The following is a 25368-nucleotide window of genomic DNA, read 5'->3' as shown; positions in this document are numbered from 1 at the left end:
TGATATCATATTTGTCTTTCTCCCTCTGATTTAGTTTGATCATTTGTAGTTGTATCCATGTTGCTGTACATGGCATTAATGTGTTCCTTTTTATGGCTGAGTGGTACTCCATTTTATATATGCACCACGTCTTCTCTATCCATTCATCTGTTGATGAGTATTTAGGTTGTTTCCATGTCTTGGCTATTGTGAATAATGCTGCTGTGAACACTGGGGAGAATGTATGTTTTTGGACTGTAGTTTTCTCTGGATATATGTCTAGGAGTGGGATTGCTGGGTTGTATGGTAATTCTAGTTTTACTTTTTTGAGGAACCTCCATACCGTTTCCCATAGTGTCTGTACCAACTTACATTTCTATATTGATTCTTTTTCTTTGGAGAGCTCTGACTAATACGGGGGGATGAGAGGTGGGAACTGCTTCATGGGTTACTTGGAAATTTAAACTAGAAGGATGATTGGATATAAGCCGTGAGAGAGAAGGAGAAGATGACTTATTGGGTAACTCGTCCACTGAGGAGGAGGGAAACATTTGGGGAAAATAATGGATTCTGTTATGGGCCTGTCAAGTTAGAGGTTCAGTGGGGCAGTTTGAGATCATGCATGTTATTTGACTTGTAGTTGGTTGGAACCTTGGAAATAATTAAACTTGTTCAGGGAGCCCATGAACAATGAGAAGAGCATTTAGATGAGACAAGAACATCAGCATTTAAAGGGAAACTAAAGAGCAGGAGCTCGGGAAGGAGATAGAAAAGCAATGATGAGAAGGGCATGAAGGAGTCCAGGAGAATGAAGTGATAAGCAAGACCCCACTCAACCTCTACTTGTCCAAATCTCCCACTTTATGTTTTGTCTGTTCCAAGACCTTACCCAGTCCAAAGCCCTCTCTTCTGTTAGATCCTCCCCTCCAGAGACAGTACCACCTACTTGAAACTGGTATCTAGGTCACCATTGCATCTTTCTCCTTTCCCCCTGCTTCACTTTATTGTGCTGTAGGGGAGGCAGACTGACTAGCACAAGGCCAGGCATTAGGGATCTGTCGATACATTTTAGTCTGTCTTTCCACTTACGTGTTGTGTGACCTTGGGACAGTTGTGATCCCTTGCTGGTTTTTACTTTGTCAACCTGCAAGGTGAAGTTTATAATTTTTTGCCTTCCCTTTATTCTTTGCCTTAAAGAATTAGGCAGATCAGATGAGATCATGCATGTCAAAGTGTTTTAAAACTCATGAAGCTCTGCAGCAGTAATTAGAGTAAGATCTATTGACTTATTAGGCACTCGTGTTATTTCACTTAACCCTCACAACGTTCTTTGAGGTCAGTGCTAGTCATGTGCCATTAGAGGAAACTGAGGCTTAGAGAAATTAATTTGCCTAAAAGCTACACAGTTGGGAAGTGGCAAGGACAGTAATCAAACTCAGGTCTGCCTGACTCCAAAGTTCTTAGAGCCCACATACCAAAGCCTTGTTTTCCTAATGATTGTGGTGGTATCACATTCCTGGGCAAAGTCAGCCTTGAAGAATATGATCAGTTTTCATACAAATGATAACATTTTTATGGTGAGGGAATCATTTCTAGTGTGGATTATAAATTCACCTCTCTGTATAATAGCAGGGCTTCAGGGAAGGTGTGGGGAGAGGATGCATATATATGTCTAGTTCTTGAAGATTAATTGAAATCTTCCAATGGAATTATTTCATTTTATAAATAAATTCTGTGAAGGTACAGTAAAACAAATCCTTCTCTAAAAGGAATAATCTACCTTGTCAGTTTATTTTATTTTTGAGGAAGATTCACTTTTATTTTATTTTTAAATTAATTTTTATTGGAATATAGTTGCTTTACAGTGTCATGTTAGTTTCTATTGAACAACAAAGTGAATCTGCTGTGTGTATACACATATCCCCTCTTTTTTGGATTTCCTTCCCATTTAGGTCATCACACAGCACTGAGTAGAGTTCTCTGAGCTATGTAGTAGGTTCTCATTATTTTATACACAGTATCAGTAGAGTATATATGTGTCATTCCCAATCTCCCAGTTTATCCCACCTCTCTTAAACCCTTGGTGTCTGTACATTTGTTTATTGGGTGTCATTCTCAGCAGAAGCATAAATATTTTTTTCTACTTGATCTTTAGGCTTCAGCTCAAATCTCTCTGCCATGAAGTCTTTTTTAGCCACCTCGGCCCCAAAGCCCTTTCCCTTCTCTGAACAATGTCTATGATTAGTCATTAGAGGTAGATATATGGCCACACACACACAAAATGAGTTATGAGGCTGACTCACCAAACCTTGCTATCAGGCTCATTACATGATCATCATACATCATCTTATTCATTACCGACTGTTTCCTTTGCACACATCTTTCTCCAGCTTCATTATAATTTTACTTTAGAAGTTTTTGATCTTAAATTTCTTTATACCTCCTGAAACTTTTTTCATTTTTTTCCCAGAAGTTAGCTGGCTTTTGCCCTCCAGGAGTTTGTCCCTTTGAGATGGACTTAGGTGTATGAGTATATAATAAGGACGCAGCAAGGGATGGAGAGATTCACTGAAAAGGTGACATTTGAGCTGCATTTGAATCAGGTAGACATTTGATCATGAGAGAAGATGGGAAAGTCAATCTCATAGTAGAGGCTTTAGCCTCGACAGAGACAGGGGAGTATAAAAGAGTACAGTGCATTTGGGGAAGGGAAAGAAATGAGGTGAGATCAGGGTGGGGAGTGGCGAAGAGAGAGGTGATGGGCAGTGAGCCCAGAAGGAGTCATACAAGTAATGGCCAAGTTGGAGCTAGGTTAAGTGTCCTGAGAGCCGTGCCAAGGAGATAAAATGTGATTCCAGGCCATGGGGAACTGTCGAACCATTTTAAACAAAGAAATGTCATGGTATGTTTTAAGTTTTTTAGAAAGATACCTCTGGTAGCACAAACTTCTCAGTGTATCTGTCTGTCTGACTTGAAATATCTCCAGTGTTTGCTCTTTTTTCTCTGTAGATGGGAGTTTGAAGCACAGTTGTTTCATTCATTCTGGAAAGTTTCTAGTTGGGGATTATGACCCAGTCCATGTTTTTAGCCTTTTTTTTTTTTTTTTTAAGAATGACATTAAGGATTAAAATTTTTTCCTGAAACATCTCTCCTCTCTGGGCTATTAGCCTGTGCCCTACTTCTCAGTCCTAAATGTAGAGCGAGGATAAGTTTTTTCTTTTCAGAATGTCCTTGTGCTGGAAAACAACGTGAGTGTTGGAGATGATCCAGCAGGATCCTTTACTGGGAGGGGAAGTAGGAAGCTCTGTTCCTCCCTTTCATTCAGTGTAGACAGCAGGAAGCCCAGATAAAATCCCTTTGTAAGTCATAACAAAATACTTCATGATCCCTTCTTAACTGGTCACCTCTACTTTCCCATGCTGTTCCTGGACCCTGGCATCCCCTGACATACATTGCAGCATCTGCTTCATTTTATCCCAAAGTTCCCTTGGCATCTAGAAGCCAGCAGAGACCTCACTGCCTCCCTGGACATGGCAGTGAGAAGGAAAGGGTGAAAGCTTCATCTCTGTGCCCCAGGCTGGTGAGGTGGTTGCTGCCTGGCCTTGAACCTTGGTTTTACTACTCCACCTCTAGCCGCTGCTGAGACCCAAAGCTGTGTGTGCTTTGAGTGGTAGTCTCCTCCCAAGAAAGGCTGTGGTTTTAATGAAGTAATAGATGATTTTTTTTTTTTTTTAGAGTTGTTCTCTTTGGTGGCTTCCAAGCCTAAGGGATTGCTTAGCTCAAAGGATTGTTATTGGAATGCAGAAGCCTTGATTGCCAAGTCACACACCCCAGTAACCGCTGATTTCTTCTTCTTTTTTTTTTCTTGAAAAGACTACTTTTTGTAAGTTGCTTGGTAACTGTAGGAGAGACTTAACTCCTTCAGCACAGAGACCTCCTAGTTTGAACTGGATTCAGTGCCCAGATTATGAGATGCGTCTAAAGTTGTCCTGTGATGGGGACCTGCTCTGTGTTTACTGCAGCCCATGTACCATTTGTGTTTTATGAGAGTTTCAAGGGATATAGAAGTTAAGTGAGTTGTCCAGGATTGAAAGTGAAATCTTTGAAATTTAATCTTGTTCTTGCTGTTGTTGTTCAGTTACTGGGTCGCGTCTGACTCTTTGTGACCCAGTGAACTACAGCACGCCGGGCTTCCCTGTCCTTCACTATCTCTTGGAGTTTGCTCAAACTCATGTCCATTGAGTCAGTGATGCCATCCAACCGTCTCATTCTCTGTCACTCCCTTCTCCTCCTGCCATCAGTCTTTCCCAGCATCTGGGCTTTCGTTGGCTCTTCTCATCAGTTGGATGAATTATTGGAGCTTCAGCGTCAGTCCTTCCAATAAATATTCAGGGTTGATTTCCTTTAGGATTGACTGATTTGATCTCCTTGCTGTCCAAGGGACTCCCAAGAGTCTTCTCAAGCATCAGCTTTCTTTATGGTCCAACTCTTACATCCCTACATGACTACTGGAAAAACCACAGCTTTGACTCTACAGACCTTTGTCAGCAATAGCTTCTATCATGATGCTTTCAAAAGGCCAAAACCTACAGCTCTGATAGATCAGGGAGCTTCAGGGTGGTGACTGTGGCCTGGTGGAGAAAAGGAACCCTCACTTTAGAGCAGGTTTGGGCCAAGTCTTGTCTGACTTTGGGCAAAGTATTATCACCTGAACCTCAGTTTCTGTATCCTTGACATGTGGACTACTGTGTATCACCTACAACCTCTGAACCATCCTGAGAATCCAGTGAGACAAGGCACTGTCTTGAGACGCGGGCGCTGTTGTGAGCTGTGGAAGAATCTAAGCGCACAGTCACGGTGTCTGGTGCAGGCCCAGTGGTTCCAAAGGCAGAGTTAATTCAGTAAGATTGAGGCCCTGGGCTGGGACTCTAGTGACTGGGGAGGGGCAGGGATGGAGGGATTTTCTCATAGAACTGGATTAAAAATCCATCCACAGGGGGTAATAGGCCCTTGGCCAGTCTGGCATGTGATGACTAAACACTTGTGAATCATGGAGCCCAACCTAAGAACATCATGGGAGCCTGCTAAGCAGTGTCAACGTTTCCCAGTGAGGGATCCGGCTCTCGGAGCATCCCTTTCATCCAGGCATACGCTTGCCCCTTCTCCTTTTCTGGCTGAGTCGCAGACTTTGCTTTTGTGGAGAAGACAGGGAGTACATACTACTGCTGTCTTCTCTCCCGAGAAGGGAGGCATTCTTAAGGATCCTCCACACTCCTAATATGATACCATTTCTGGTGTCTCATTCTGTGGAGAGTTTGAGCTGGGATCTCTGACTTTGCCTGGTGATGCTGGCATTGTTTCAGGAAAAGATGACCCACCAGGCTGCCTTGCCCCTCCTGCCCCTGAAGTGTCTCTTTCTGGCCAGAGGCCTGAAGTGCTCTCTGAGATGTACTGCCTGGGTTCCATTGTCCACAGCAGCCTGTGTGCCTGGCCACAGGCTGCAAGCTCCGATTCTTCAGGTCTGTAATGACTGTGCACTAGATCTAACAGAAGCAGTTGTTGTCCCAGTTGAGGAAGACTGCTTGGCTTTGGCTGGTGGCACTGATTGATGCTGTAGCAGTTTCGTGGGTTTTTTTCTGATTGGCCTTGAATTTCTGGAGTCTTTAGAAGGAGGCTGCCATTTCTCCTTGAGAATTGATCACTGAAACCACAGAGTATGTGGGAAGCAATCTGGGGGACTACCCAGAAGACATACTAGTAATTTGACTCATCATTTCAAAGGCTACCATTTCCTGACTGTAATCTATTAGTGTACAAAGGTACTGCTAGTTCAGAACTACATTTGGTCTATTTAGTTAACTTTAAGTATTACTTTTTTTAACATTAAGATATATGGTTGTTCAAAGCAAAGTTTAGCCCTTTCTACATGTAAAGTGAAAATGTATTAGTCACTCAGTAGTGTCCAACTCTATGTGACCCCATGGACTATAGCATGCCAGGCTCTTCTGTCCATGGAATTCTTCAGGCAAGAATACTGGAATGGGTAGCCATTCCCTTCTCCAGAGGATCTTCCTGACCCAGGGGTTGAAGCCAGGTCTCTTGCATTGCAGCCAGATTCTTCTGTCTGAGCCACCAGGGAAGCCCCTTCTGCATGTAAGCGCTCACCCAAATGCTTAGGAATTTAAAACAACCAGCAGTAACAGAAAATGGGCTTAATACTGCCTTTTACATCTGAGCTCTTTTGATGTTAGTGTTGTTTTAATGGGACACTGTTCTGGGTTAAAACTGATTTTCTCTGCTGTGAGTAAGTGTCTGTGTTGTGAAAGTTGTGATGGGGAAGGAGAAAATAGGAAGAACTCATAGAAATTGAGGGCAAATGTGGATGAAGGCCAGTGGTATGTCTGTAAAATAGATACAGCAGCACTTGGGACTTTTGTATGCCACGCAGTGCTTCCCTGGTGGCTCAGCAGTAAAGAATCTGCCTGCCAATGCAGAAGATATGGGTGTGATCCCTGGTTCAGGAAGATCCCCTGGAGCAGGAAATGGCAACCCACTCCAGTGTTCTTATCTGGAAAATCCCACGGACGGAGAAGCCTGGCAGGCTGCAGTCTATGGGGTTGCAAAGAGTTGGACATAACTTAGCGACTAAACCACAAGCAGTGGAGATAACACACGTGAAAAGCCTTTGTAAACTCTGAAGTGCCCCTCACCTGAGAAAGTTTGAAAGGTGAAAATGAGCAGTTTGGTTGTTAACCTTATCTGTTGAATGTCTGCTCTGCATCACCTGCTAGCTGACACTGGCGTATGTCTCTCTTGGAGTTTCTGCCTTGTTGCCTCTGGGATCCCAAAGATACCCTTGAGCTTTTGGTGCTTTCAGCTTTGTTGTAGCCTCTTGGGGAGGGAATAAGTGAAACCAGGACACAGAGAGTTGCCTGGTTGGTAGGAAACCTTTCTTGCTGCCACTTGTCTGCAGTGCTCTTTTCTTTATGAAGTCCTACTTCTCCAGGTCCTTGGCAAAAAATGGCCACTTCACAATTTCCAGCTTTATCTCACCTCCCGTTCCACTCAAAGGCAGAAGTTAAATGACTCTAATTGGATCCTGATTCTAAATTCCTGGGAGAAGGAGTCAAATTGGCCCCGCTAGGACACATGGCTGTCCCTTGTCCAGTTAAGCGCGTTGTCTTCTACCCTTGGGGGAGACTCCAGACTGGGGCTGGAGTCATGTGATTTCCACCTGGCAGCTAAGGGTCCAGTCCTGTGTTGGGGAGGAGAGAAGACAATCATGGGATGTTACAGTTCATGAAGCTGAAAGGTCCTTGGCCTCATGGAGCTTACAGTCTAGCAGGAGAGAAGGACATTATACAGATACTTGTGAGGTGATAGGGGTTGTATGACAGCCAGATCCCCCCCTGAGGAGGAGATCGTGGATGACCTCCCTAGGGAAGGCTGCTGCTGAGTCACGTCACGTCAGTCATGTCCGACTGACTCTGTGCAACCCCATAGACGGCAGCCCACCAGGCTCCCGTCCCTGGGATTCTCCAGGCAAGAACACTGGAGTGGGTTGCCATTTCCTTCTCCAGGGAAGGCTGGATCTGGTTAACCAAAAGGGGCAGGGCAGTGTGGACCCTGGGAGGGAAAAAGGCGGGAAGTGAGGAAGGAGGGTTCCAGGCACAGGTGGCAGGGAAAAGAAAAAGCCCAGTGGTAAGAAAAAAAAAAATCCGGCCAAATTGGCAATGTGGAAGAAATTGGAAGCAACAAATATTTTAAAAAGGTATAAGGATAGGTTGATTCAGTACCATTCTCTCTGGCTTAGATTGGAAGTTCTTTGTGGACAAGGGGGGATCATTCCTGTTGTTTTTGGAACCTGTTAGCGTGGGGAGACGTTTTCATGGCAGGACACATCACATTTCATCAGGTAGTTTCCTAGTGTGATTTTTCTCCCCAGTTCCCAGCTGTTCAGCTTTGAAGTCTTTTTATATGTCTTGAAATATATCCCCTTGCAAGATGGATTGCATCCCCTTGCAAAGTGTACTTCTTCCCACACCAGGTTGGCAAAGAAGAATAAAAGGGAAATTATAGTCATTTTTGGAAGGATCAATAATTGCCAATTTTTCTTTCCTGTGTACTGCTTTTATACTCCCCTCCCCACCACCACTTCCCAGCCCCTGCACAGATGTTTTCTTGGGCATTGTTGGCTGTACTTTTGTTTTGAAAATTTTGAAACATTATTGAGAGAGGAGAGGAGGAGAAAAAATAGCCTGTAATTGATTCTAATATATATTTAATTTGGCAGAACTTGAGAGAGACTTGCTGGGATAAGGCGGGACATTTCTTTGATCTCCCAGACTTCTTATCGTGGAAGGCAACAGGTGTCACAGCACGGTATGTTAATTACAAGTTGGATTTTATTTGCGTTCATCCATTCCTGGGTGTCTGTATATATATTGCTTTCTTAACGCGCTTTGACTCGATGTACTATTTGTACATCTGCATGTGATTTTGCATACTTGAAACATCTTGAATCCATCTTCCACCTCCACTGCACATGCCCAAACACCATTGTTTTTATGAGGCCTGGAATGTGTGTATCCAAGGTGAAGACCATTCATTAAAATTGGACACATTTAAAGGAGATGTGAATAGTCCATTGTGAAATGTGACTATTTTTCCAAAGCCACTTTTTTACATGATGAAGAAAAGAAACATTTAGGCCCCTAAAATTAAGGCAAGAGATACGTTTTTTTAAGGAAGCTGATTTTAACTTTAACTAGATTGGTGTGTTAATGAAGCTATTTTGCTTTTTGTATCAATGTACCTGAATCATCCCAGAGGATAAAGGTATGTATGTTGATATCAATAGTATTTCTTAATAAATTTTGAATGTTATACATAAGTCATGTGCTATCTGGCACACACCTGACAATTTAAAAAAATACTCAAGTGTGATTGTAGCTGCTGCAGTAAACAGAGTGGATGTGTGCACAGATGTGCATATATTTGGACAGATAGGACATGAACTCTCAGTGCATGCAAACCTGTTGTCATCTTGACCTCAAATTTCAGGGGATGCACAAGGGCAGGGGTCTTCTTATCTTGAAAATGACTCATAATTGCATATAAGAAAGAAGATCATCTCCCAAAGGACGGATAAACCTGCTTCAGTGTATATATTTAGGTGTATCTTAAATTCCTCTCTTTTAAATCTTCTCCATTTTTCTTTTTATTTAACTAATGAGAAGCTGGGACGGGGAGTTTCGTTTTCCCTGTGCTCTTTCCGTTTGTCCCATTTTGTGTGATTTGGACTTAACTAGTGGAGAGTTGATGGGAGTCTAGTAGTTCATTCAGCAGCAGGGGCTTCCAGAAAGTAGAAGATGCATTTCACAAGCACTTTATTCATTTTGTTGATTACTCTCCCCTCCTCTTCGTGAAATGCTAGAGTAGAGGGGATTCACATGCATATAAAAATGGCCTTGGCAAACCTCAGGTACTCACCTTTCTCTGGGGAGAGGGCTCTGGAGGAGTGGTCTGAACTTGACCCCAGAACGTGCAATTAGTCACCGTCATCTTGTTACCATCAACGAGGAGCGGGGTTTGGGTAAATGTCTCATCTGGACCTTGCTCTTTTGTTGTAATATTGATTGTCCACAGTTATTTCAGGAAGGACCTTTCTCTAGTCCCCCCCACCACCCCCCGCCCATTTTTGTGCAGTAGTGAAGGAAGTGTTTTGATTAATTTAGCCAAATGGACCTAGAAGTCAAAGCAGTGTAAATAGTGTGGGTATCAGTAACAATCCGTTAGCCTGCAAGCCTTGAGGACTTAAAAACATAACTAAAGATGGCAGAGGACCTCAATTTTCCTTTTCTTTCCTTGGGTGTTAATCAGTCCAGTATAATGATGTCTTCCTGGGTTTTGTTGTTGTTTTTTTATTTAAACTTTTTTATTTTGTATTTGAGAATAGCTGATTAATAATGTTGTGATAGTTTCAGGTGTATTACAGAGTGACTCAGCCATACATATACATGTATCTATTCTCCCTCAAACTCCCTTGCCATCTAGGCTACCACATGACATTGAGCAGAATTTTCTGTGCTGTACACTAGGTCTTCGTTGGTTATTTTAACTGTCAATTCCAAACTCCCTAACTATCCCTTGTTTTTTTCTGATGGTGCTAGATTGTCCACACCCCCATTTCCAAGCGTCTGATGTCATGTTAAGACACCAGGAAGCTTGCTTTTGAAATTAGATCTGGCTCAGATAGATTTAAATGCTGTGGCATGCATATATGCTGTGGAGTTACAGTGTAACTTATCCTCAGTTCTGCCACACAAGAGTTTGGTGACCTTGGGCATGGCCTTCCCTTGTTTGTATCTCTCTTTCCTTATCTATAAAATGTACCTTGCGAGCCCATTGGCAAAGTCTTGTTAACACAATTTTTTCCAAACTAGCCTGCTTATAGGAATCAGCTGGATCATTCAAAGCCCACACCCCCAGGACTTCCAGTTTTAAACCTACTGAATCAGAATCTCCACGGGATACCTGGGAATATGTGTGATTAACAAGGGCCCCAGGTAGTTATGTGGTCAGGTAAATTGGAACAGCAGTGCCTAAAGAGTGCATGGAAGTAATATGTGATGGTAAGTTGGTCCATTCCTGTGAAGGATTAGAGTGTTTTAAAGAGTCAAATTAATTTGGTGAATTTAAAAATGGACAACTTCCGGTTGGCTTATCAGAACATGACTGGGGGCTTCCGTTGCCCACCCGTGACAATCTGAAACCCTGAGGATGCAGAAAGATTAGTGCTCAGAAATGACTTACTGACTAGTCCAGTCATCCCTGCCATTTTTTTCTTGACTGAGACACTCATGACTCATTCTACTTAGTATGAATTTGCAGACCCCTCCCCCGCCCTTTGCCAGAACTTGCCAGCATCTTCAGAGGCCCCTCTTCCAGCTTCCCTCTCCTGAAAAGCTGAGCCATGGACCTTGGACCCTGGGCATCACATTCCTCTTGTTAAGACGGTTGCCCTCTCCCTGGCACATGTCTGTCTTACATCTGTCTTTACTATTGTTTCTTCAAGCTCTTCTTTCTTTCTTCTCTATTTCAACTTGCATGATCAAGGGTGAAACAGGAGACCTCTGAGCTTTCTTAATTATAAACATGATTGGGGGAATGACAGTACTTACTCCATGGAGTTACTATATGGACTGACTCAATGAGGTGACAGAAAAACTTCTGACACAGCGCTGAGAAACTTTTTGAAAGAATTAACAATTTTATTTAGTTTTCTTTATCGATTTTGGCAGGGGATCTTTGCATTAAGTTTCTGGCATAGTAGGAAGAGGGAAACCCTTGTAGTCAGGGGACCTGGGTTCAGTGTCTCTGCCATGTACTGTCTGTAAGTACCTGGAGGAAATTACTACTAATCCCCCCAACTCAAATTCAGGTCCTCATCTGGACATCCGGTCAGGGTTAGAGGTACTGTGGCTAAAACGTGTAGCACATAGGAGTTAAAGAACTCATAGTTCTTGTAGTGAAAATTCCCCATGGTCTGTCCATCTTCTAGAATAAGGAAGATGAGGATCTGTGTTTGAATGTACCAATGCCAAACAAACTTTGGGCAGTGGAAAATGAACTTGGCATCCTCTGCGCCAATGAAAGGGTCAGATTTGGTGTTTATCTGGCTCTTATTGTGATTGTTTTGGGAGCTTTTGGGTACATGGGTGCCAAAAAGGCTAGAGGGTGTTTTTTTTTTTTTTTTCCTTTATTTTTTATTATTCTAGTGGAATCATAGCTAAAAAGTGATCAGATTTCACCTTGTCTTAAGCCTTCAGACTTGTTTTTGGCAGTGACTGTGTAAGAAGTCTTCTTCTTCCTCCTCTCATCTGTTTTCTTCTGTTCTCTTGTTTGACCTGCACCCTTTATTTATTGATCTTATCCTCCAAAATATGGCAGCTACTCTTGTATATCTGGGTCACTGAAAAATCATCACTTTGGCTTTGGTTAATTTGTAATTCAGTTGCATGCTTTTCAGCATTGTTGTTCGAGTTGCTAAGTTGTGTCTCTTTCGCGACCCCATGGTCTGTAGCCTACCAGCCTCCTCTGTGCATGGAATCTTCCAGGTCAGAACACTGCATGGGTTGCCGTTCGCTTCTCCAGGGGATCGTCCCAACCCAGGTATCAAACCTGCATCTCCTGCATTGGCAAGTGGCTTCTTCACCCCTGAGCCACAAGGGAAGCCCATTCTTTTCATTATATCGATGAAAATAATTATTGCTATTTTTGTTAATAGTAATTTATATAACACAGGAGAAGACTCTACACACGGACATCACCAGATGGTCAACACTGAAATCAGATTGATTATATTCTTTGCAGCCAAAGATGGAGAAGCTCTATACAGTCAGCAAAAACAAGACCGGGAGCTGACTGTGGCTCAGATCGTGAACTCCTTATTGCGAAATTCAGACTGAAATTGAAGAAAGTAGGGAGAACCACTAGACCATTCAGGAATGACCTAAATCAAATCCCTTATGATTATACAGTGGAAGTGAGAAATAGATTTAAGGGACTAGATGTGATAGATAGAGTGCCTGATGAACTATGGACAGAGGTTCGTGACATTGTACAGGAGACAGGGATCAAGACCATCCGCATGGAAAAGAAATGCAAAAAAGCAAAATGGCTGTCTGGGGAGGCCTTACAAATAGCTGTGAAAAGAAGAGAAGCAAAAAGCAAAGGAGAAAAGGAAAGATATAAGCATCTGAATGCAGAGTTCCAAAAAATAGCAAGGAGAGATAAGAAAGCCTTCCTCAGCAATCAATGCAAAGAAATAGAGGAAAACAACAGAATGGGAAAGACTAGAAATCTCTTCAAGAAAATTAAAGATATCAAGGGAACATTTCATGAAAAGATGGGCTCGATAAAGGACAGAAATGGTATGGACCTAACAGAAGCAGAAGATATTAAGAAGAGGTGGCAAGAATACACAGAAGAACTGTACAAAAAAGATCTTCACGACCCAGATAATCACGATGGTGTGATCACTGACCTAGAGCCAGACATCCTGGAATGTGAAGTCAAGTGGGCCTTAGAAAGCATCACTACGAACAAAGCTAGTGGAGGTGATGGAATTCCAGTTGAGCTCTTTCACATCCTGAAAGATGATGCTGTTAAAGTGCTGCACTCAATATGCCAGCAAATTTGGAAAACTCAGCAGTGGCCACAGGACTGGAAAAGGTCAGTTTTCATTCCAATCCCAAAGAAAGGCAAAGCCAAAGAATGCTCAAACTACCACACAATTGCACTCATCTCACACGCTAGTAAAGTAATGCTCAGAATTCTCCAGGCTAGGCTTCAGCAATATGTGAACCATGAACTTCAAGATGTTCAAGCTGGTTTTAGAAAAGGCAGAGGAATCAGAGATCAAATTGCCAACATCTGCTGGATCATGGAAAAAGCAAGAGAGTTCCAGAAAAACATCTATTTCTGCTTTATTGACTATGCTAAAGCCTTTGACTGTGTGGATCACAATAAATTGTGGAAAATTCTGGAAGAGATGGGAATACCAGACCACCTGACCTGCCTCTTGAGAAACCTATATGCAGGTCAGGAAGCAACAGTTAGAACTGGACATGGAACAACAGACTGATTCCAAATAGGAAAAGAAGTATGTCAAGGCTGTGTATTGTCACCCTGCTTATTTAACTTCTATGCAGAGTACATCATGAGAAACGCTGGGCTGGAAGAAACACAAGTTGGCATCAAGATTGCTGGGAGAAATATCGATAACCTCAGATATGCAGATGACACCACCCTTATGGCAGAAAGTGAAGAGGAACTAAAAAGTCTCTTGATGAAAGCGAAAGAGGAGAGTGAAAAAGTTGGCTTAAAGCTGAACATTCAGAAAACTAAGATCATGGCATCTGGTCCCATCAGTTCATGGAAAATAGATGGGGAAACAGTGGAAACAGTGTCAGACTTTATTTTTCTGGGCTCCAAAATCACTGCAGATGGTGACTGCAGCCATGAAATTAAAAGACGCTTACTCCTTGGAAGGAAAGTTTTGACCAAGCTAGATAGCATATTCAAAAGCAGAGACGTTACTTTGCCAACAAAGATCTGTCTAGTCAAGGCTATGGTTTTTCCAGTGGTCATGTATGGATGTGAGAGTTGGACTGTGAAGAAAGCTGAGCGCCAAAGAATTGATGCTTTTGAACTGTGATGTTGGAGTAGACTCTTGAGAGTCCCTTGGACTGCAAGGAGATCCAACCAGTCCATTCTGAAGGAGATCAGTCCTAGGTGTTCATTGGAAGGACTATCCTAAAGCTGAAACTCCAACACTTTGGTCACCTCATGTGAAGAGTTGACTCATTGGAAAAGACTCTGATACTGGGAGGGATTGGGGGCAGGAGGAGAAGGGGACGACAGAGGATGAGATGGCTGGATGGCATCACCGACTCGATGGACATGAGTTTGAATGAACTCCGGGAGTTGGTGATGGACAGGGAGGCCTGGCGTGCTGCAATTCATGGGGTCGCAAAGAGTTGGACACGACTGAGTGACTGAACTGAACTGAACTGACTGAATTTATATAATCATCATCATCATTTATGGAATGCATTCTCTGTATCTGAGCTAATATTTTAACAAGTGTGAACCCCATTAGTCTTCCTAAGCATCAGGTAAAACAGGTTATGGTATCACCATTTTACCATTCAAGAACTGAAGCTCCATGTTTTAGTAATTTGCCACGTCATAGCCTTTAGTGGCTAATAGTCCAGAATTTTGGTAACATGAGAAATGGGAAGTCAGAAATTTGTATAATAAAATTTTGTGTAATCAGAGAAAACCATATATACATATAAATCTCCCTAAAGAGATTTGAAGTGACTAGTAATAGAAGATAAAAACAGTGATAAAGATGTGAAAAGTGGAATGAAATCACAATGGAGTGAAATATTAATAGAATAACATAAAGTTGCTGCTATTGCTGCTAAGTCGTTCCAGTCTTGTCCGACTCTGTGCGACCCCAGAGACGGCAGCCCACCAGGCTCCCCTGTCCCTGGGATTCTCCAGGCAAGAACACTGGAGCGGGTTGCCATTTCCTTCTCCAATGCATGAAAGTGAAAAGTGAAAGTGAAGTCGCTCAGTCATGTCCGACTCTTAGCGACCCCATGGACTGCAGCCCACCAGGCTCCTCCGTCCATGGAATTTTCCAGGTGAGAATACCGGAGTGGGGTGCCATTGTCTTCTCCAACATAAAGTTAAGAACATCATAAAAACTATGTGATTCTTCTTAATTACCAACAGATTTGTTTCCAAACTTCCTAGTCACCAAAGAAAAAGTGAGAACATAATCAAGATGAACTGAGTGAACAGATGAGAACCCAATTGCTGTTCAGTAGTAGAACTACTTCTAACACTGGGATCTGAGATAAGTTCCTCCTGGATTATCAAGGATTAGCAATACTCTGTAAACTGTCTAAAAGTATGTCCTTTTAAATTCAATTATAATTTCAAGTAGGCTTTATGTTAAACTAATTCTAGATTTACAAGAAAGTTGTGAAGATAGTATGAGAGTTCTGATATACTTGACACCCCGTTTCCCTTATTATTAACATTTATGTTAGTGTGATACATTCATAAACAGTTGATGAACCAGTGTTGCTATATTATTATTAACTAAATTCTGTACCTAGTCATATTTCTTTAGCTTTTACCTAATGGGCTTTTTTTTTTTTTAAATTCCAAGATCCGATTTTGGATACCACATACATGTAATCATATCTCCTTAGTCTCTTCATGACTTTGACAATTTCTCCACTTTCCCTGTTTTTGATGACTTTGATGGTTTCGAAGAATGGTTATATATATTATAGCATGTCCCTCTAATGTAATTTGTTTGATGTTTATTTCATGATGAGACATGAGTAGTATGTTTTTGGAAGACTACCGTGCCATTTTCTGTTGAGTACTGATATTATCATATCATGTCATGTCATATCATCTATCATGCTGCTAAGTCACTTCAATCGTGTCTGACTCTGTGTGATCCCATAGACGGCAGCCCACCAGGCTCCTCCGTCCCTGGGATTCTCCAGGCAAGAACACTGGAGTGGGTTGCCATTTCCCTCTCCAATGCATGAAAGTGAAAAGTGAAAGTGAAGTCGCTCAGTCGTGTCTGACCCTCAGCGACCCTATGGACTGCAGCCTTCCAGGCTCCTCCATCCATAGGATTTCCCAGGCAAGAGTACTGGAGTGGGATGCCATTGCCTTCTCCGATCATCTATCATACCACATCATATATCAAGGGTAAATACTGTTAATATGATATCAGTGTTGATGTTGACCTTGATCTTGTGGCTGAGGTATCGTTTGTCAGGTTTCTCCAATGTAAAGTTACTCCTTTCCTCTTCCTATCTTGTACTTTTTGGAAAGAAATCACCATTCACAGTTCATAGCAAGGAGTAGAAAGGAGTTATGCTTTATTTTCTTAAGAATAGAGTTATCTACATAAATTACTTTGAATTTTCATAGGAGATTTATCCTCAATTCATTTGTTTTTATTGCTTAGGACTAAAAGAAATGATGACCAGGTTCCTTATGCACAAGAGACTATTTGGTTAGTTTGCTTTAGAAGGTATATGTTAGAATTTCTGAGACTTTTCTATGGCATGTGGGAAACCAGGACTAAGCTTCTAGAATCTCAGGTTTATTTTTCCTTACATTTCATATATGTTATACATTACTTCTCTCCCCCCTCAGTTCAGTTCAGTTGAGTCGTTCAGTCGTGTCCGACTCTTGCCTACTACAATGTAAAATTCTGTGAAGGTTGTTGGTAAATATTTTCTACTTTAAGAGATGAATTTATGTTCTTTAGAACTGTAATCTTTTTAAAATTGCATTTATTGTCTGGATTTGCATGGTTCTCTATGTTTGGGGTTGAGGGATATTAATATATTGTTATTTTCCTTATGGTTATTTGCTAATCTGTTAGGTGAAGATTCTGGCAGGTTATTGATCCACATCTGTAGTCATTTTCCAAGTATAATCTCCAGGATTTCAAAAATTTAGTAAAATTATTTAGACGGGTTATTATTGTGTTTCATTTATTAAATTATAAATCTGCCTTGCACAATTTATTTTACTCATTATTGTATTTTCCATATCAATAGATATTATCTGAAAACATGTTTTTGATACCTGTTTAATATTCTATCCTATATCTATATGATATGTCTGTGTCAATCTTTAACCTTAAAATGATGGCTTATTTTAATGTGTATTTATATTATTAAATGCTTCAGCTTTGGCATCGGTCCTTCCTGTGAATATTCAGGATTGATAGCCTTCGGAGTTGACTGGTTTGATTTCTTTGCAGTCCAGGGGACTCTCAGGAGTCTTCTCCAGCACACAGTTTAAAAGCATCAATTTTTTGACTCTATATATATGTGTGTGTGTGTATCTGTAGATATGTATGTATATATAATATATACATTAGGTATATATGTGTGTAAGTTTCTGGACTTTCTATTCTCTTTCATCTTTCTATTTTTCTCTCCTTGGGCCCATTATCTTCATTATTGTAACAATAAAACAAGTCTTCATAACTGGTAGTGCAAGTCCCCAAGCCTTGTTTTTCTTCTTCAAGGTTCTATTAACTGCTTTTGGTCTTTTACATTTGCAGATAGATTTTAGAATCAACTTGTCAATTTCTACAGAGAGAATAAAAACAGCTGCTGGGATTGTTTTTGGAATTGGATTAAATCAATAAGTCAGTTTGGGAGAAAATTGATATCTTTGGTGGCTTTATTTTTTTTTTTAACTTTTATTTTATATTGGAGTATAGCCAATTAACAATATTGTGATAGTTTCAGGTTAACAGCAAAGGAATTCAGCCATACATATACATATATCCATTCTCCCCCAAACTATCCTTCCATCCAGGCTGCCACGTAACATTGAGCAGAGTTCCATGTCCTATACAGTAGGTCCTTGTTGGTTACCCATTTTAATTACAGCAGCGTGTACATGTCCATCCCACACTCCCTAACTTATCCCTTTCCCCCATCCTTCTCCCAGGCAACCATAAATTCATACTCTAATTCTGTGAGTCTCTTTCTGTTTTGTAAGTAAGTTCATTTGTATCATTTCTTTTTAGATTCTACGTATTAGTGATGCTTAACGATATTTCTCCTTCTCTGTATGACTTACTTCACTCAGTATGACAATCTCTAGGTCCATCCACGTTGCTGCAGATGGCATTATTTCATTCTCTATAATGGCTGAATAATATTCCATTGTATATATATAAAACTCAGCACTGGCCACAGAACTGGAAAAGGTCAGTTTTCATTCCAATCCCAAAGAAAGGCAATGCCAAAGAATGCTCAAACTACCGCACAATTGCACTCATCTCACACGCTAGTAAAGTAATGCTCAAAATTCTCCAAGCCAGGCTTCAGCAATACATTAACCGTGAACTTCCAGATGTTCAAGCTGGTTTTAGAAAAGGCAGAGGAACCAGAGATCAAATTGCCAACATCTGCTGGATCATGGAAAAAGCAAGAGAGTTCCAGAAAAACATCTATTTCTGCTTTATTGACTATGCCAAAGCCTTTGACTGTGTGGATCACATTAAACTGTGGAAAATTCTGAAAGAGATGGGAATACCAGACCACCTGACCTGCCTCTTGAGAAACCTATGTGCAGGTCAGGAAGCAACAGTCAGAACTGGGCATGGAAAAACAGACACCAAATAGGTGTCACCCTGCTTATTTAACTTCTGTGCAGAGTACATCATGAGAATTGCTGGGCTGGAGGAAGCACAAGCTGGAATCAAGATTGCCAGGAGAAATATCAATAACCTCAGATATGCAGATGACATCACCCTTATGGCAGAAAGTGAAGAAGAACTAAAGAGCCTCTTGATGAAAGTGAAAGAGGAGAGTGAAAAATTTGGCTTAAAGCTCAACATTCAGAAAACTAAGATCATGGCATCTGGTCCCATCACTTCACGACAAATAGATGGGGAAACAGTGGAAACAGTGTCAGACTTTATTTTTCTGGGCTGCAAAATCACTGCAGATGGTGACTGCAGCCATGAAATTAAAAGACGCTTACTCTTTGGAAGGAAATTTATGACCAACCTAGACAGCATATTAAAAAACAGAGACATTACTTCTTTCACAAAGGTCCGTCTAGTCAAGGCTATGGTTTTCCCAGTGGTCATGTATGGATGTGAGAGTTGGACTATAAAGAAAGCTGAGCACCAAAGAATTGATGCTTTTGAACTGTGTTGTTGGAGAGGACTCTTGAGGGTCCCTTGGACTGCGGGGAGATCCAGCCAGTCCATCCTGGAAGAGATCGATCCTGGGTGTTCATTGGAGGGACTGATGTTGAAGCTGAAGCTCTGATGCTTTGGCCATATGATGTGAAGAGCTGACTCATTGGAAGGGACCCTGATGCTGGGAAGGATTGAGGGCAGGAGGAGAAGGGGATGACAGAGGATGGGATGGTTGGATGGCATCACCGACTTGGTGGATGTGGGTTTGGGTGGACTCCGGGGGTTGCTGATGGACAGGGGGGCCTGGCATGCTGCACTTCATGGGGCACAAAGATTCAGACACAACTGAGCGACTGAACTGAACTGAATATGTCAGTGTATTTGTAAACAAAAGCTACATCTCCCATGGATATATTTAAGGCTGAATCCCTTTACTATTCACCTGAAACTGTTACAACATTGTTTGTTAATCCGCTATACCCCCAGTACAAAATAAAGTAAAAAGTAAATCTTGCTGCAAAAAAAAAAAAATGCATTTACTTTTTCTTATATTTATTAACTACTTATTCTATTAAGTTATGCCAGTTAACATCAATAACTATTAGTATTACAGGTATCAATTACCTATTTATGTCAACTACTAATATTAATATTGGATTTCAGTGTTTTCTTAAGTATTGGTGAGCATTCATTTTTGTTGTTGTTGTTGTTTTAGTATTTCCCCCCAAGGTATTATTTTTGAAACAAGTTTAAAGCTACAGAAAAGTTGAGAGAGTGATATAGGGAACACCATATCTTTACAATAAACTACATTCATCAGTTAATGTTTTTGTTACATTGTGCTCAAAAGCGCTCTGACATGCAAATATGTGTTTATTTTGCTAAGCCATTTATAAATTAATTCCAAATACCATATTTTTCTTCATAAATTCTGCAATGCGGTCCCCAAGAGTACTGTCCTTCTCCTATGTAAACACAGTGCTGTTAATCACACTTAGGACGATTAGCGTTAATCCTCACTATTGTGGGCTTCCAGGTGGTGCTGGTGGTAAAGAACCTGCCCGCCAGTGCTTCCCTAATGGCTCAGATGGTAATGAATCTGCCTGCAATGAAGGAGACCAGGGTTCGATCCCTGGGTTAGGAAGATCCCTGGAGTAGGAAATGGCAACCCACTCTAGAAATCTTGCCTGGAGGATTCTTTACAGAGGAGCCTAGCAGACTGCAGTCCGTGGGGTCACAAGAGTCAGACACAACTGAGTGACTAACACTAACACACTCACTATGTACATTCCCAACAGGTACCCTTTGGTTGGGGCTTTTCTGGTGGCTCAGACAGTAAAGAATCTGCCTGTAATGTGGGAGACCCTGGTTTAATCTCCCAGTCGTGAAGATCCCCTGGAGAAGGGAATGGCAACCTACTCCCGTTTCTTGTCTGGAGAATTCCATGGACAGAGGAGCCTGATGGCTCCTATACAGTCCTTAGGATCGTAAAGAGTCAGACATGATGGAGTAACTTACATGCACATACCTATTGGTTAAGTGTTCAAAGTACCACTCACCTTTCCTTGCTGTTGGGGTTCTGACTGATAGAGACTACATAAAGAGCATATTAGCTAAATAAACAATGAACACCTACCTCGTAATTTTAGAAAATACTCATTAACTTCTAATGTGTAGAGCTTTTAGTATACTGGATGGATAAAGCAACTCAGAAATGAGGCTAAACCAGCAACCACATATGCAGGTGTATGTGTACTTACATGGAGGAAGGCTGGCCTGGTATGCCAACCAAATGTCATCAAGTCAAGTAACTGAGTCAGCAACATGAATGCAGATGACACTTAGGTGTGCTTTCTTGAAGCCAAGGCACCCTGGTTGCACCTGGTCATAGAGAGCAACGGTGAGGGGTCTGTGTTATTCTAAGAATGACATCTTTAACACAGTGACCCCTTAAAACGTGGCTTAATATATTCCAGTATCACAACAGTCAGATGGATTTCCCTTACCCTCTTGGAGAAAATTAAGTCAGAGGCTAGGGTGTAAAGTCAGCTCTGCTTCCTCTGGTGCTGCTCTCAGTGGAGAGAGCCAGTGGGTAGCCATCGCATGCTCCCTACAGGCCAAGATAGCAAGGCAGCATGGGAGGAAGGAGGGAGAGACTTCTATGATAATATCTGCCTCTGGTGACGTGCCTGCTGTCCACATCCCTCCCTTAGTACTTGATGTCCTGATTACCTCTCTCATTGCATATCTAAGATAAGATTTGATTAAAAAAACAGCTTTATTGTGAAAGAATTCATATACTGTACAAGTCACTCATTTATATAGGCCAGTGCTTTTGATTATTTTATGAGTTATAATAGCTAAATATTTATAGCATACAATTTACCATTTAAGCCATTTTAATTTTTTTTCTGTTTTTTAATTAATTTTTTTTTACTTTACAATATTAAAGTAATTTTAAGTATACAGTTCAATATTTTTAAGTATACAGTTAATATATTTTATATTTTTAAGTATACAGTTCAGTGGCATTAATTACATTCATGGTGTTGAATAGCTGTTACCACTATCTCCAAAATTTGTTACTCAAATACAAATTCTAACCATTAAGTAACAACTCCCAGTTCATTCCTTCCCTCTCTCCTTGTAATGTCCAACCTACTTTCTGTCTTTATGAATTTGCCTATTATAGGTATCCCATAAAAGTAGGATTTCATATGTCTGGCTTTTCAGTAGTGCTTTCAGTATTCATCCATGTTGTAATACATAAGAATTTCCTTCATTTTTATGGCTGAATGATATTCCATTATATACATGCACTGCATTTTGCTTTTCCATTCATCTGTTGGTGGACCCTTGATGGATAATTGGGTCATTTCTTCCTTTTGGCTATAATGAATAATGCTACCAGGAATATTGGTATATATTTTTGAGTCTCTTCTTTCAGTTCTTGTCGGTATTTAACTAGGAGTTTAATTGCTGGGTCACATGGCAATCCCTTGTTTAGCTTTCTGAGGACCCAGTGTACTTTTCCACAGCAATTGCTTCATTCAGTATTCCCACCAGCAACGTATAAGGATTCTGATTTCTCTACATCTTCACCAACATTTGTTTCCGTGTTTTGTTTTTTTTTTAATTATAGCTACTCTCATAACTGCCAAATGGATTCTCATTGTTGTTAATGACTTGATTTTGTTTGTTTGCAATATATTGAATTAAAGGAAAACTGATTGGATTTAGGTCATTCTAGAGGTAACATTTTTGGGCCATAATTTGGTTGAAACTTGACAAGGGTTCTAGAGGTAGTATCATAAAATTAAAGAATTCTGGGGAAAATATAATTTATTTCTGATATGATTGATGCAAAAACTCTTTGATTTGCATTGTTTTATGGTTGTGTTCTCAGAACAACAGTATAAAACATTTCTTCTAGGTTCTATGAAAAATGATTCATCCATCCTTTTTTTTAATTTATTTTATTTATTTTTTTTAATTAATTTTATTTTATTTTTAAACTTTACATAATTGTATTAGTTTTGCCAAATATCAAAATGAATCTGCCACATTTTGCATCAGCTTATTTTTCAGTATCTTTATAATAGTGCTGAGAAATGGCCTGTAAATATTAGATTTCCTTTATCCTTATTTTTTGGGAAGAAAGAGTTCTCTCACTCTTACAGAGGAAACACAATCCTTATCTCTTCACTGATGAGTAATAGAAATAATAGAAAGTTTAAAATCACAGTGGTTTGAACACATAAGTGTTCATTCTCTTCTGTAAATATATCTAGTAGTCTTGGGCTACTTTGAAAGTCCCATGAAGTCATCAAGGACACTAACTGTTTTGGCATTTTTACTTCAGTTATCTTTGGGCCTGACTTCTGTCCTCAAAGACATCTCATGACATTGAGACCTCAAAATGGCTGCTGGAGTACAGACTTTTCAGCCCACATTCCACGTAGCAGGAAGAAAGAAGGTTCAGTTCAGTTCAGTGGCTCAGTTGTGTCCAACTCTTTGCGACCCCATGAATTGCAGCATGCCAGGCCTCCCTGTCCATTACCAACTCCCGGAGTTCACCCAAACTCATGTCCTTCGAGTCGGTGATGCCATCCAGCCATACTGAGATCCAGGGGATCTCATCCTCTGTCGTCCCCTTCTCCTCCTGCCCCCAATCCCTCCCAGCATCAGAGTCTTTTCCAATGAGTTAACTCTTCGCACGAGGTGGCCAAAGTACTGGAGTTTCAGCTTCACCATCAGTCCTTCCAAAGAACACCCAGGACTGATCTCTTTCAGAATGGACTGGTTGGATCTCCTTGCAGTCCAAGGGACTCTCAAGAGTCTTCTCAAACACCACACTTCAAAAGCATCAATTCTTCGGTGCTCAGCTTTCTTCACAGTCCAACTCTCACATCCATACATGACCACTGGGAAAACTGTAGCCTTGACTAGACGGAGCTTTGTTGGCAAAGTAATGTCTCTGCTTTTGAATATGCTATCTAGGTTGGTCGTAACTTTCCTTCCAAGGAGTAAGCGTCATTTAATTTCATGGCTGCAATCATCATTTGCAGTGATTTGGGAGCCCCCCAAAATAAAGTCTGACACTGTTTCCACTAAACATCTATTTCCCATGAAGTGATGGGACCAGATGCCATGATCTTAGTTTTCTGACTGTTGAGCTTTAAGCCAACCTTTTTACTCTGCTCTTTCACTTTCATCAAGAGACTTTTTAGTTCCTCTTCCCTTTCTGCCATAAGGGTGGTGTCATCTGCATATCTGAGGTTATTGATATTTCTCCTGGCAATCTTGATTCCAGCTTGTGCTTCTTCTAGTCCAGCGTTTCTCATGATGTACTCTGCATATAAGTTAAATAAGCAGGGTGACAATATACAGCCTCAACTTACTCCTTTTCCTATTTGGAACCAATAGTCTTTTTTCCATGTCCAGTTCTAACTGTTGCTTCCTGACCTGCATATAGGTTTCTCAAGAGGCAGATCAGGTGGTCTGGTATTCCCATCTCTTTCAGAATTTTCCACAGTTTATTGTGATCCACACAGTCAAAGGCTTTGGCATAGTCAGTAAAGCAGAAATAGATGTTTTTCTGGCACTCTCTTGCTTTTTCGATGATCCAGTGCATGTTGGCAATTTGATCTCTGGTTCCTCTGCCTTTTCTAAAACCAGCTTGAACATCTGGAAGTTCACGTATTGCTGAAAGAAGGTTGGAGGTGCATAAAATGATGTGCACACCTGAGTCAGCCTTTTTAAAGCATTCTTTGAAGATCTGCAGAATACTTTTGCTTGCATATCATTGGTTTGTGCTCGCATGCAGCTAGACTGGAGCCAGATAAAGTTGAATGCCTTGTGACTTGAGTGAAATTGTTTATCTTACTACTAAATAAAAAGGGAGAATTAATACTGAGCAAGTAAAAAGATAGTCACAAATTGTAATTTGTCAGTAAATATTAATTGATATCCCAGATACTGATTTATAAGCCTTCTGTGATAGTGACAGAGAGAAGGGTGAGCATGGTAGAGGTCATAGAGGAGATGATGTAAGTTTGAAACAACCTTAGCTTACAATTTCCTTCATCTATCCATTCATTCACTTATTCTTTGTGTATATATTAATAGACCACCTAAGAGGCCTCCTCTGTCTTGTCTAACAGTAGGTAGGTACACATTTATTTAAACTGTACAAATTCATTTAAGGTCTGGAGCCAAATACTCCTTAGCTCAAAGTTTTGCTCTGCCATTGATTAGCTGGGTGAACTTGGATAAGTTATGTAGTCCTTCTCAGTCCCAGGTTCCATTTTTGGTTGGTGCTGTTGCTGCTGCTAAGTCGCTTCAGTCGTGTCCGACTCTGTGTGACCCCATGGACAGCAGCCCACCAGGCTTCTCCGTCCACCGAACTCTCCAGGCAAGAATACTGGAGTGGGTTGCCAGTTCCTTCTCCTTTTTTGGTTAAAGAGGGACAAAAACTTCATGGCTTTGTTTTAGGGAGAAAATGGAGCACTGTGGTGAAACCTGTACGGAAAGTGCACACAAGTTTCTACTTTCATTTATCTTTCTCTTTGGTCTTTATTTTTAGTTTTAACTTTTAAGGTGAA

General features: G+C 40.9%; 1 protein-coding gene across 10 annotated transcripts in view; it reads left to right on the top strand.

Annotated features, from left to right (window-relative positions):
- Window positions 1-25368, top strand: part of FGGY (FGGY carbohydrate kinase domain containing) — a 523600-nt gene that overhangs the window by 68652 nt on the left and 429580 nt on the right. For all 10 annotated transcript variants that reach the window (XR_003033849.2, XM_024989463.2, XM_024989462.2 and 7 more), the window contains one exon: window positions 8273-8361. Coding sequence is in view for 9 of the 10 variants with exons in the window: in XM_024989463.2 (XP_024845231.1) it covers window positions 8273-8361 (89 nt within the window). In the remaining variant the exon portion in view is untranslated. The remainder of the gene's footprint in view (window positions 1-8272; window positions 8362-25368) is intronic.

This window comes from Bos taurus, chromosome 3 (genome assembly GCF_002263795.3).
Source record: "Bos taurus isolate L1 Dominette 01449 registration number 42190680 breed Hereford chromosome 3, ARS-UCD2.0, whole genome shotgun sequence".
NCBI lineage: Eukaryota > Metazoa > Chordata > Mammalia > Artiodactyla > Bovidae > Bos > Bos taurus.
Note: the sequence above shows the minus strand (reverse complement) of the source record. Positions and strands in the feature narration are given on the sequence as shown.